Consider the following 12,283-nt stretch of genomic DNA (forward strand, 5'->3'; position numbering starts at 1 on the left):
ATATGCCAATCATGCTCAAGACTATGCCATGCCAAAACCTCAAATGAAATGCAAGTGCTCAGGTGTAAATCATATCAATAACATATCATCTGGCAGCCGGAGTCACCTAACGTGACCTGTACGGCTGCATCTAGAGCTCAAATCTCAATCTCACTAGCTGGACCTGCACACGAGTCAGAACCACCTAAAGTGGTCTATACGACAGGCCTGGGTGTAATACATATATACGCTCTAGTGCTACGATCACGTGAAGGCTGGGCGAATAATCCCGGGTCACCTACGAGTCGGAACCACCTAAAGTGGTCTGTACGACAGGACTGTGCACCTAACTTGGATCCAAGCTGAGCGTGTGGTGCGGGAGGTGAACATCATGTGAAGGACTGTGCCCTACTCTGGGCGGGAGCACTAACACCGGGGGTGCAGGTTATGAGCTCTCTATACATCTGACATCTCACATCGCCTAGGGGAGTGATCCTTATATGTATATTTCAATCCCTACCTAGCACGAGGCCTTTTGGGAGCTCACTGGCTTCGGGTTCCGTAAGAACTCCGAAGTTAAGCGAGAAGAGGGCTTGAGCAATCCCATGATGGGTGACCCACTGGGAAGTTGCTCGTGAGTTCCCAAAAACAAAACTGTGAGGGCGTGGTTGGGGCCCAAAGCGGATAATATCGTGCTATGGTGGTGGAGCGGGCCCATGAAGTGATCCGCCCCGGGTCGGGATGTGACAATTTGGTATCAGAGCCTAACCCTGGTTGCGTGTGTGCCGACGAGGACGTCGGGCCCCTAAGGGGGGTGGATTGTGACATCCCACATCGCCCAGGGGAGTGATCCTTATATGTATATTCCAATCCCTACCTAGCACGAGGCCTTTTGGGAGCTCACTGGCTTCGGGTTCCATAGGAACTCCGAAGTTAAGCGAGAAGAGGGCTTGAGCAATCCCATGATGGGTGACCCACTGGGAAGTTGCTCGTGAGTTCCCAAAAACAAAACCGTGAGGGCGTGGTTGGGGCCCAAAGCGGACAATATCGTGCTACGGTGGTGGAGCGGGCCCGGGAAGTGATCCGCCCTGGGTCGGGATGTGACATAATATATAGGTAATGTATTGTACCTAATAATAATTCGTCAACAACCATACTTAAAAAAATAGCAAAAAATATATATAATTTCACAACAAAATTGAAAAAATTACACAAAGTTTTTACGTTGATCACCAGCTATTTGAAAAAGAAAAAACCATTTGGAAAAAGAAATAATATTAAATGTTTGCATAACACAAAAAAAAAAAAAAAAAAAAAAACTGTGATAAAAAGAACATATTTGGAAGAAGATAAAATATAGTTTAATTACTAATATCTCCACTAAATAAGAAAAAATGCATCATGTAGATAAAAGGATGAATTCAAAAATTATTTTAATTTTAAAAAATAGAGGTGACTATTGGTCAAAGCACTTTAATTAAATTTTAAAAAGGTATAGATGTTTAATCTAAATGATATAGAAAAACTGTAGGGGATTCTAATTTTCCCATCAAATTATTTACACCACATTAATAATTAATTAGCGTTATATGTGGTAAATCTATTGTTACTTGAGTTTGTAAGTGGCCCAAGAAGTAGAACTAAAAGAGATGCTTATTGATAATAAAAGGGCATTGCACGTAATATTGATACGATTTATTGTTTGTTTAGTACATGTCTACTATGTAATGAATCTACGAATCATATCTCATAGGTTTGTAGTGCAAAAGTTCATAACTTTCTTATGAAAGAAACAGTGCACACAAGGGCGCAAATTTTTTTTCTAGTTCAATGTCAATGATTTTTGCCGAGTTTTGTCAGTGAAACATTTATTGAGCACTTTATGAGCTTGTAGACTATTGCCGAGCCATGCCGTCGAACCACGTTGTCAATCCTGGTCGACATCTCTCGAGACATGTCGAGCTCTCTTAACATCGGTCAAGCCATGACAACATCTGATGAGCATATATTTCATCAAACACTTAACGTTCACTACTAGGTCACATACCAGATTGCCATACAACCTTCGAAGGGGGGCATTCCAAGACATTTTCTTTCTTCCATAGGGTCCAGGAAGGAACCAACTAGCTCCTTACTGGATAGTTCTATTTTTTTTAATTAAAAATCTTGTAGTGTTAAAGGAAAACTTAGAGAGTTAGGGTAGGAGAGCAACGACAAAAGAGAGAAAAAAGGAAGCTCAACTGGTTTGTAATCGCTTGTTTTTCTTTTGTGGCTTTAAGCGTTTATTTAACGGTGATCAAAGACTTCTTGTCTACGAGTACATGCCCTTGGGATCTGTGGAAGACCATTTACTAGGTACTATTTTGATGTGTTTGTAAGCTGATTTTTCCCTCCATCTTGCAGCTACTTCCATTTGTATCCGCAGAGGGCTTAAACCTGGTTTCTCATGTTTTGTATGTTGATTTTCAGATCTTCCGGAAGGCCAGAACCCACTAGATTGGTTCAAAAGAATGAGAATAGCTCTGGGAGCTGCCAAGGGACTAGAATACTTGCATGACGAGGCAAATCCGCCTGTTATCTACCGCGATTTAAAATCTTCCAACATTTTACTCGACGCTGATTTTAATGCAAAACTCTCCGATTTCGGGTTAGCTAAGCTTGGACCTATTGGAGACAAGACTCATGTATCTTCAAGAGTAATGGGAACATATATATCGTTATTGTGCCCCAGAGTACCAAAGAACAGGACAGCTCACGGTCAAGTCCGATGTCTACAGTTTCGGAGTTGTGTTGTTGGAATTGATCACTGGAAGAAGAGCAATTGACACCACACTATCAACCAGGGAGCAAAATCTAGTTGCTTGGGTAAATATCCCTACATATTTTTCTTCTTATTCTTATTCATGTGCTTTGCGTTGAAGAATTGCCGGATACTTGACAAAGTAATACACTGTACATAAATGATTTCACTAGTATAACACCGAGGATCACACCTGCTAGACTATGCAGGTGGTTAAGTTATGAACAATATCATGTTCGACTAATTAGTAGTAGGCTGCTAGTCTGTCTCTGTGAAATCTTTTGACACTTTTTATCATAATTTTTTTGTCTATAACAGGCACAACCAGTATTCAAGGATCCTAATAGGTATCCAGAACTAGCTGATCCACTTTTTCAAGGAAACTTTCCTGTGAGAGCACTAAATCAAGCCATGGCAGTTGCAGCAATGTGCCTCCACGAGGAAGCACCTGTTCGTCCCTTGATAAGCAATGTGGTCAGTGCTCTTAGTGTCCTCGGGACAGGTCCGGACACAGCTACCTCGCCTGTAATCAGCCTTCCCTCTCCATCACCGGATCAAACAATGGCCATAAACGATGATTCTCAGCTCGAAGACAGTGTAACCGAATGCCAACACGCTGTGGCAGAAGCCATGGAATGGGGTTCGAGCTCAAGGCACAATGGAGTGGCAGCATCACGGTGTGGAAGTACTTCTTCCTTGTAAAACTACAAGTTGCATGGTACAATGTTGTTTCCACAGAGCATTTTATTTCTGTTGTAAAACGTATCTTTATGATTCGTTTGCTCATGAATTTCTCAAAATTTGTATGAGCAAAGTCAGATTGTAACAATGTATCGGGTTGTAAACGCGATAAAAATCAAACGGATTAAATGAGAAGGAAATTATATCGAGTGAGAACTTTTTTTTTAATCAATTTATGATCTTCATTTGTCATTGCTTCCAGGATCTATTAATGACTTATCATCAGTTGTTTAGTTAATCAAATTATTTACACCACGTAAATAATTAATTAGCGATTATATGTGGTAATTCTATCGTTACTTGAGTTTGTAAGTGGCCCAAGAAGTAGAACTAAAAGAGACGCTAACTGATAATAAAAGGGCATTGCACGTAATATTGATACGATTTATTGTTTGTTTAGTATATGTCTAATATGTAATGAATCTACGAACATATCTCATAGGTTTGAGTGTAAAAGTTCATAACTTTCTTATGAAAGAAACAGTGCGCACAAGGGCGCAAATTTTTTTCTAGTTCAATGTCAATGATTTTTGCCGAGTTTTGTCAGTGAAACATTTTATTGAGCACTTTATGAGCTTGTAGACTATTGCCGAGCCATGCCGTCGAACCATGTTGTCAATCCTGGTCGACATCTCTCGAGACATGTCGAGCTCTCTTGACATCGGTCAAGCCATGACAACATCTGATGAGCATATATTTCATCAAACACTTAACATTCACTACTAGGTCACATACCAGACTGCCATACGACCTTCGGAGGGGGCATTCCAAGACATTTTCTTTCTTCCATAGGGTCCAGGAAGGAACCAACTAGCTCCTTAGTGGATAGTTCTATTATTTTTAATTAAAGATCTTGTAGTGTTAAAGGAAAATTTACAGAGTTAGGGTAGGAGAGCAACGACAAGAGAGAGAAAAAGGAAGCTCAGCTGGTTTGTACTCGCTTATTTTTCTTTTGTGGCTTTAAGCGTTTAATTATACTAATCGCATGACCTTTACTTGCTATACAAGGAATTGGAAATCCTTTCAGAATTCTACTTCTAAATTTACACCATCACACTCCTAAATAATATTAACAACAATATAGCTAATTTTATTTGTGCATATTTGGCAATATATTTTTTTCAATGACAGACGAAAAAATAAAGGTAAGTTACGCAAAACTACCTTAACCATGGATATCACAATCTTATACCTCATGTTTTAAACATTACAATGTCATACCTCAATTTTTGAATTCGTTGCAATGTTAGATCTCGGTTAAATTTTCTATTAATTTAGTTGTTAAATGATGACGTGACAGGAGTAGAGCCCACAACTCTGCCAACTAGAATAAAAAACTAATTATTATAAATAAATTATTTAATAATTAAAATTAATTAAATAAAACCTTTCTCTCTCCTTTCTTCACAGATCGCCTCACTCCTCCCCTCAATCCTTCCTCCTCCATCACTCCCTTCTCCTCATACCATCCCATCCCAAACCCAATCTTACTCTGATTCGCAGCCTCCTTCTTCTTTCCCCCGGGAACTCCGATCACCGACGGCAGCCTCGACAAATTGCTCAAGCCCAGCGCCGACCCTTTGTAATTCTGGTTTTGCAAGGAAAGAGGCGCTGAAGCTCACGAAATTGGGAGGGAGAAAGTCCATTCCATGCCGCGAAACAAAGCCGTCGACCAAGGTGTTTGGGTTTGTCCGATCTGTGAGTGGTGGCCCAGGAAGGGAGTGAGGTGAGGATGGGGAATTGGCCGGAGAGAATAGGTGGAGGAGACGGGGGAGGGTGGGGATGTGGTATAATTTTATATTTTCTGAGTTTGGGATGGAATAATGGTATGAGGAGGAGGGAGTGAGGGCAGGAGACGACCGGCGATGTGGGGAGAAAGGGGGGAGAGAGAGATTTTTATTAATTAATTTTAATTATTAAATAAAAATTAATAAATTATTAATAAATATTTCATTTGTTCAATTAATTATTAATTAAAAATGAATAATTTATTAATTTTGTATTCCAATTGGCAAAAGAGTGGATCTAGTTCCTGTGACATCATTATTTAACAGTTAAATTGATGAAAAAATTTAATAGAGATCTGACATTGCAACAAATTTATAAGTTGAGATATAATATTACAATGGTTAAAATATGATGTATGAGATTATGGTTTGGCCAATAATTGAAGTAATTTTGTATATTTTACCCAAAAAAAAAAATGTTTGACTTTGTGTCGAGTCTGGATTTGGGCTTGTGCTGAAAAGTAAAAGACATCACAATATTTCCGAAGCTGGGCCTAACTAACGACTAACGAGGCTGACCAGTACCCGCACCAATTTCTTTAGATTGTGTAACGTTGTACGTCTCTTCACGAGCGGTGAAAAAAGAGGTCAAAATCCAACCGTATTACAAAGCTTACAACTTTGACAAACAAAAAATAAATAAATAAATAAAAAGAAACAGGTACCTCTCTCCGTCAAAACAACGAACCTCTGAATCCGATGTGAATCTCGTCCCAGGTACATTTTCCATCCCCCTTCAATTCGCTATATATATATATATATTTGATTTTTATTTTTTTCAGTTTTTATACTTCTTCTTTTCAAATTATCTTTCTATTTCTGGGTTCAAATCCTCATTGAACTTAAATTTGATTAAATATTTCACATATTGGGATTTTGGGTCTGAGATTAATTCAGTTTATATCGTCATGGTATCGAAAAAGATTGCGTCTTGGTGCAGTTTAGTATTATGGGGTTAATTCCACACCTCTTTCCCCTCTTAATTTTGGTAGTTTTTTTTTTTTTTTTTGGTGGTTTCAGGTGAGATTTGGGTTTATTAGTGACATGGGAAGTTGTTATAATTCTCTGAAAGCACAGAAAGTTTGCGTTTTCGGGCTTGGGGAATCGGATAGCTGATTTTTAGCAATATTTGGGAGCTGATTTGATTTGGGGTTGACTGGAAAGATATGAAAACTGAAGTTTGGAAGTGGGTTTTAGGTTTGATATACATATTTGCTGTTGCATCCATCTGGATAGCTGCCAGTTTCGTAGTACAGTCGGTGGTAGATGCCGGTGTGTCCCCGTTCCTCATCACATACATATGCAATTCTCTGTTTGTGATCTACATTCCCTTAGTTGAAATCGGGCGGTATTTGGAGGATAATTTTGAGGGGTTTTGGATTTGGAGAAGTAGGAAGAGTAGCCCTTTGCAAAGGTTAGGAGAGTCGGAGCAAATCACTCTCCTTGAGGAGACTGATGGAGTTGTGATAGCGGATGCGGAAGAGGGGGAAGTTAATCTTGGTGTAGAACCGAAAGGTGTATCATACGAGCTTGTTGGGATTTCAGCAACTCAAGACAATGTCACTGAAACGGTAGATAAGCTAGTGGATGGGAAGGGGCGTTGGACACGAACCCGAGTGGCTAAAGTTAGCTTACTGATTTCCCCGTTTTGGTTTTTTGCACAGCTGACTTTCAATTTGTCATTGAAGTATACTACCGTTACAGTAAGGATTTTTAGTGTTGCATGGCACACCCTGCTTCTTAAATTTGTCCATTTGTTTCATCATTTCGATATGATTGATTTGTTGTGTTTGTTGCTTGCAGTCGAATACCATCTTAAGCAGTTCATCCAGCCTTTTCACCTTTTTGGTCTCCCTAGTATTCTTAGGGGAGAAGTTTACTTTGGTTAAGCTTATTAGCGTTCTTCTTTGCATGGGAGGAACGATAATTGTCAGCCTTGGTGACTCACGAACTGCTCTAAGTGCAATTGCTTCAAATCCTCTCCTCGGAGACATACTTGCTCTTGTCTCGGCGGCCTTGTATTCTGTCTATATTACCCTCATTCGCAAGAAATTACCCGATGAAGATGATGAAAAAAGCGGCCGTGCCAGTATGGCTCAGTTTCTAGGATTTTTAGGGCTTTCCAACCTTCTTATATTTCTTCCGGTTGCCCTTATACTTCATTTCTCAAAGCTAGAGCCCTTTTATATGCTTACATGGGAGCAGGTTGGTCTCATCGTTGGTAAAGGTGTGTTCTTAACTTATACTTTATATTCTTTTTAACTTGGAGTTACCTGTGCTGGAGTTTTGCTTTGCTTTTTTCTATTTGTCTAAGCATGCATTCTATAGTAATGCCAAAGACTCCGACCCTAGAATTCTGGATAGGCAGGATTTTATTTCATCAAATTTAGTCTCACTCTAAACCGTTTTATTTTTAACAACTAAGATGCGTGCAAATATCTTCCTTATCATTTGATGGATAAATCATAAATGTCGAGGACAAGATATGAACATAGTCGACATGAGGCGTACTGATAAACACAGATGATGTAGAGTTTTATGTAGTGTTTCTCCTGTGCTGAATCATAATTGTGTTGTGTTTAGGCTTGTTGGATAATGTTCTGAGTGACTACTTATGGGCCAAGGCCGTTCTTCTAACAACCACCACGGTAGCAACAGCCGGTCTGACAATCCAGGTTCCATTGGCGGCAATTGTGGACTCGATGACTGGCAATGCACCTCATTTTGCTGATTACCTTGGAGCAGGGGCTGTCATGATCGGATTCGCTGGCATAAACATTCCCTCTGATGCTTTTAACAGACCAAAAGATGCCATACTTGTGTTAGAGAACGAAAATCTCAGCGAGACCAGTGAACGTCGCAATGCATCGGGCACATGAAGGCCGGTTTCAGCTGCCTCTTCATAGCATGCATTTTACACGTAAAAATGTGTGATATTTGTACTGTTTTCAGAATTTTTGTAAATGCAACTACGATAGCAATATTCTAAGCTACTGTAACTTACGCAGATGGAAATCACACATCGTAATAACCGTAGTTCTTTGAATTTCTTTCACTCGGATCAATTGACGATTAATGCAAATACAAATTAAGCTCATTTTATAAGATTCAAGTGATTACTCCTATCTAAATGCACATAACGGTTAACAATGGCCATTCAATAATAAATTACTCCAAATCCAAATGAGTCCCTTTCGAGGACAAAGTATATGTCTACAAGTAAACATTAAGATTTCGAAACGACAAAGCCACAAATGAACGCTATAAGATCAATAATTATTCAATAAAAATTTACCAAAACCGTCTGATCATCCATCGGACGACGTACTCAACTTCATTCAGGTAACATTGTTGATTACTTGGCTTCCCAAAAATAATTGCCAAACTCAAACAACTCTGAAACGCAAACCCTTAACTCTGTGACATCGTGGAACCTGCATGACCATATCTCTGCATCACTTTTCTCGTTGCAAGGGCTGCAGCCTCGCTTGCACGCAGTGTTCCACTGGCCATGATCGCAGCAAACTCAGCAGAGATCTCCTCTTGCACCTTACTACGAGCATCCCCAAGAGGATCTACAACTCCGTTGGGAGGTTTAACAGCACTCCCTGATGCTACCCGCTCCTCCGATTTGGTGAGCTGCTGCACTCCAGATTTCGATTTATCACCAGTCTCTTTGCTCGAAGTACTTGATGATTTCGCAATATTAGCTGTTGGTTGCACCATGGAAGGAGGCCGGAATTGTGGAGCTTGAGGAGCAGCACCACTTTTCAACGTTGCTTCCAGATTCTGTATCATGGGCACTGCAAAACAAAGGCAGTGAAAATTCGCATTATTGAGTATTTAACCACATGGTTCTCCCATTAATCGCAATCCTTCTATCAATTTATAGTCATTATCTGAAATCAAATGGCACTAATCACTAATCAAATACAAATTAAGGCGTATTGAAAACAAAGGAAATAAATAGAGAACAACAATAATTATAAATTAGCTTTCAGAATCAAATAGGGCAGAGTAGTATCCAAGGGATGAATAACTTACTAATAAGAGCTCCCATTGGACTGCCCATAACTTCATTAGGAAGCTGCAAAATATAGTCCGGAATGGTTGCACCCACCAAAAATTGAGCAACCTCATTGCTAAAGTTGTTGCAATTGTGAGTAAGCAAACTATAGGTTTCAGCAGTATACCGGGGACTGATCTCCTGCAAATACATCTCAAAGACATCCTTGGGCACATGTGTCACACCCAAATCTACCACTTTAATCGGTGTCCCATATGGCGTTGACCCAGCAGGAGCATGTTGTATGCCTCCCCCAAAATAGTACTCAGTACCATAAACCACCAATCCCGTGTGCCTGCAATTGAAAATTCACATGGAAGGTTTAATTACCTTTACACATGCCTTGCTAAGAAGAAAATACAGAAATAACAATATTTCTTCATATCGAAGTTCTCATCGTATTCCAATGAACAAAAAACACTTACCATATGCCCTCGATGGCTTTCCCCAAGAAAGCCATGGACATTTGCCTGGCTAATCCTTGGCTCAGGTCGTATACATTTAGAATAACCTTGTGACCCTCCTGCAACCAAATTAATACATCAATTAAAGAACTGCATTGCAAAGCAAGAAAAGAAGTCAACGCAATGAAACGCCAAAATACAACAAATATAACACACACCTCTGCCATCTCTGCGGTCCAAAATCAAAATGCTCAGAACACGAAAATGCGGGGTATTGAGCTAATGAAGATCGCGTATTCCAATCACACTGATAAAGATAACAATTAAAGAAACATCGTAAGGGCCAAAATTCAGGGAGAAAAATAACAAATTCAGTTATAAGCAGCTAAAGCTGGACACTATGATTGCCAGAATCGACATCTAAACGCCCGAATTCTAAAGTTTGCAAATTGCTAATACAAGTTAGAAAAATAGTACTTCTGATTTGCTCCTGTGCTTCAACCACCACCACCAAAAAACTTCAAAATACAAAAAAAATCACCAAATTGTATACGCAAAACAGTTTTATTTGTTTAACATCATCAACATATTTTCCCAATTGCAAAACAAAACCAGTAATTGGAGCTACATTGTTCGAATCTACACTAATTATCATACAAATCACCGAAATCAATGAACAAAATCCTGAATTACCTTAAAAAAAACACCTTTTAAATATTCAAATCTAGCAATTACATACAGCAATCTACCTTAAGTATTGGATCCCACAGATCAAACCAAAATTCCACACAAAATTCCAAAATTTAAAGTGTAAACTTTTCTACAAATCCTCAACAAAATTGAAAAATATATAAAGCGCATTACGGAAAGCAAATTCGATTAAACAACTGAAAGGCTGATGGATGACGATTAGGGATTCAATTGCGATTTTGTAACGAGAGAACGTACCTGAGCGCGAAGAAGCCGCGAAGAGAAGTTCTTACTTTTCTGCGGTTTGCGTGAGCCCGTTCGGATCCGTCGCTTTAAACACTTTTCCAACCAATTGGGACGACAATTTGGATTCCGGTCACTTCCATGACCTTCTAGAACTTACTACCCAGTTATGTTGGGACACGTGGATTGTCATTCAAAGCCCACGCGCTCTCTGGAAAATATTATTTTACTTTTCTTCTTCTTGTGTTTGGCGCGACCTCCCGTTAAACTCTTCCCGCTGGTCTATCCTTTGTATTAAAAGGTGAAAATAAATTAGGCTTTTTTTTTTTTTTTTTTTTTATCTTTTTTTTTAAGGAAATTTAATTTAGGTAATAAATTTTCATATATTTGGAACACAAATTAATATTTTATGCGTCACAATACACATGAAGAGAAGATACATTTTTTAGCATTTTTCTATTTATATTATAGCACGTGGTATACTGGCTTATATCATAAATAGACAGAAAAATTACTCACCAAATACAAAAAAGAATGCTCTTAAATAACTAAGCTTCAAGCTCATTACATTGTCATTTTTCTTTTGAATATTTAGCAATAAGCCTTCAATTTTAGCCCAAAAATTATCTAAGGTCCCATTTTGGGGTCTTACATTTGTTTTGACAAATTTCACCTAATTCTTTTATTTGGAACTATGTCATGTTTTGTTATGTACTGGTAGGTATCAAGTTTGTTATCAAGGTATGAATGCAATGCGCACTTGTTCAAAGGCCAAATATAACTAAATGCTTGTATAAATATTTGGATAAGAATGTTCTCAGTAACAGCTACATACAACTGTCTGTTTACATCTCACATTACACACATTAGGCAATCGAAACATAATAAAGTTCACCACTTAGCTACTCTCTTTAAATATCAAATGGTATGCGAGATAATTATTTTTAAATATCTAAAGTTATTCAGATTACGAATAAAAGAAATCACAACCTAATAAAACTCATCGCCCTACTATAATTCAACATAAAATCGACTTAACACTTTCTCTCAACTTATGTTGTTATAGAGCCTTGTTCATCAAATTGACATTCAACCACCACTAATCACATTGTTAACCAAATTAAAGTGAGATTATATTTTTAATTTTTGAGATCAAAGTGAGATCTATTATATGTTCAAAAAACAGATTAATGGATGTGTGTGGCACAAGATAGTTTCATGTCTTTAAGGAAGAAAACTGTTTTTAGCACTTTAAAAATCTTATTCTACACTCCTAATAATTTTTTTTTTCTTTTAATTATAGAAAGTTTAGAGTGTAAAATGAGATTTTTAGAATGTCAATAACAATTATCTTAAAAAAAAAAATTGTTAGCACCTATTATCACCCGGTGGGTCCCACAACAGAGCAAAACCCAAAAGCCCGATGTTGAAACTCCGAACCAAAATCCGAACCTTATCCCACAGACAATAAACTCCCCCAACCGTTACCACTCCTAGCCTAGCTTCGGCTCCGAACCTAAAAACCAGCCTCTGTTAATATCTTCGTTGGGCGATTCCTCCTCCGCTTCTCTTT

At 38.5% G+C, this 12,283-nt stretch overlaps 2 protein-coding genes and 1 pseudogene across 2 annotated transcripts; 2 read left to right on the forward strand and 1 right to left on the reverse strand.

The window, feature by feature from the left end:
* The first annotated feature begins 2,273 nt into the window (after positions 1 to 2,273).
* Positions 2,274 to 3,481, forward strand: LOC137723239 (probable serine/threonine-protein kinase PBL26; annotated as a pseudogene).
* Positions 3,482 to 5,941: 2,460 nt separating this feature from the next.
* Positions 5,942 to 8,353, forward strand: LOC137725272 (uncharacterized transporter C405.03c-like). Its single transcript, XM_068463905.1, has 4 exons — positions 5,942 to 6,024; positions 6,328 to 7,010; positions 7,111 to 7,534; positions 7,891 to 8,353. The coding sequence occupies exons 2-4, from the start codon at positions 6,474 to 6,476 to the stop codon at positions 8,184 to 8,186; spliced, it is 1,257 nt and encodes a 418-aa protein (XP_068320006.1). The 5' UTR covers positions 5,942 to 6,024; positions 6,328 to 6,473; the 3' UTR covers positions 8,187 to 8,353.
* A 186-nt stretch (positions 8,354 to 8,539) lies between these two features.
* LOC137725273 (uncharacterized) lies at positions 8,540 to 10,813 on the reverse strand. Its single transcript, XM_068463906.1, has 5 exons — positions 10,726 to 10,813; positions 9,996 to 10,084; positions 9,799 to 9,896; positions 9,352 to 9,668; positions 8,540 to 9,110 (listed from the first exon to the last, which is right to left on the reverse strand). Exons 2-5 carry the CDS (start codon positions 10,002 to 10,004, stop codon positions 8,719 to 8,721), a joined length of 816 nt encoding a protein of 271 aa, XP_068320007.1. The 5' UTR covers positions 10,005 to 10,084; positions 10,726 to 10,813; the 3' UTR covers positions 8,540 to 8,718.
* Positions 10,814 to 12,283: the final 1,470 nt, after the last annotated feature.

This window comes from Pyrus communis, chromosome 2 (assembly GCF_963583255.1).
Source record: "Pyrus communis chromosome 2, drPyrComm1.1, whole genome shotgun sequence".
Taxonomy (NCBI): Eukaryota; Viridiplantae; Streptophyta; class Magnoliopsida; order Rosales; family Rosaceae; genus Pyrus; species Pyrus communis.

Excerpts from the sequence above, each read along its gene's own strand:
- LOC137725273 (XM_068463906.1), bottom strand. Across the intron at positions 9,669-9,798 it reads AAAGCCATCGAGGGCATATG|GCACACGGGATTGGTGGTTT; the intron begins GTAAGTGTTTTT and ends TTTCAATTGCAG. Across the intron at positions 9,111-9,351 it reads TCCAATGGGAGCTCTTATTA|TGCCCATGATACAGAATCTG; the intron begins GTAAGTTATTCA and ends TTTGTTTTGCAG.
- LOC137725272 (XM_068463905.1), top strand. The coding sequence starts at position 6,474 with ATGAAAACTGAAGTTTGGAAGTGGGTTTTAGGTTTGATATACATATTT. Across the intron at positions 7,011-7,110 it reads TGAAGTATACTACCGTTACA|TCGAATACCATCTTAAGCAG; the intron begins GTAAGGATTTTT and ends TGTTGCTTGCAG. Across the intron at positions 7,535-7,890 it reads TGGTCTCATCGTTGGTAAAG|GCTTGTTGGATAATGTTCTG; the intron begins GTGTGTTCTTAA and ends TGTTGTGTTTAG.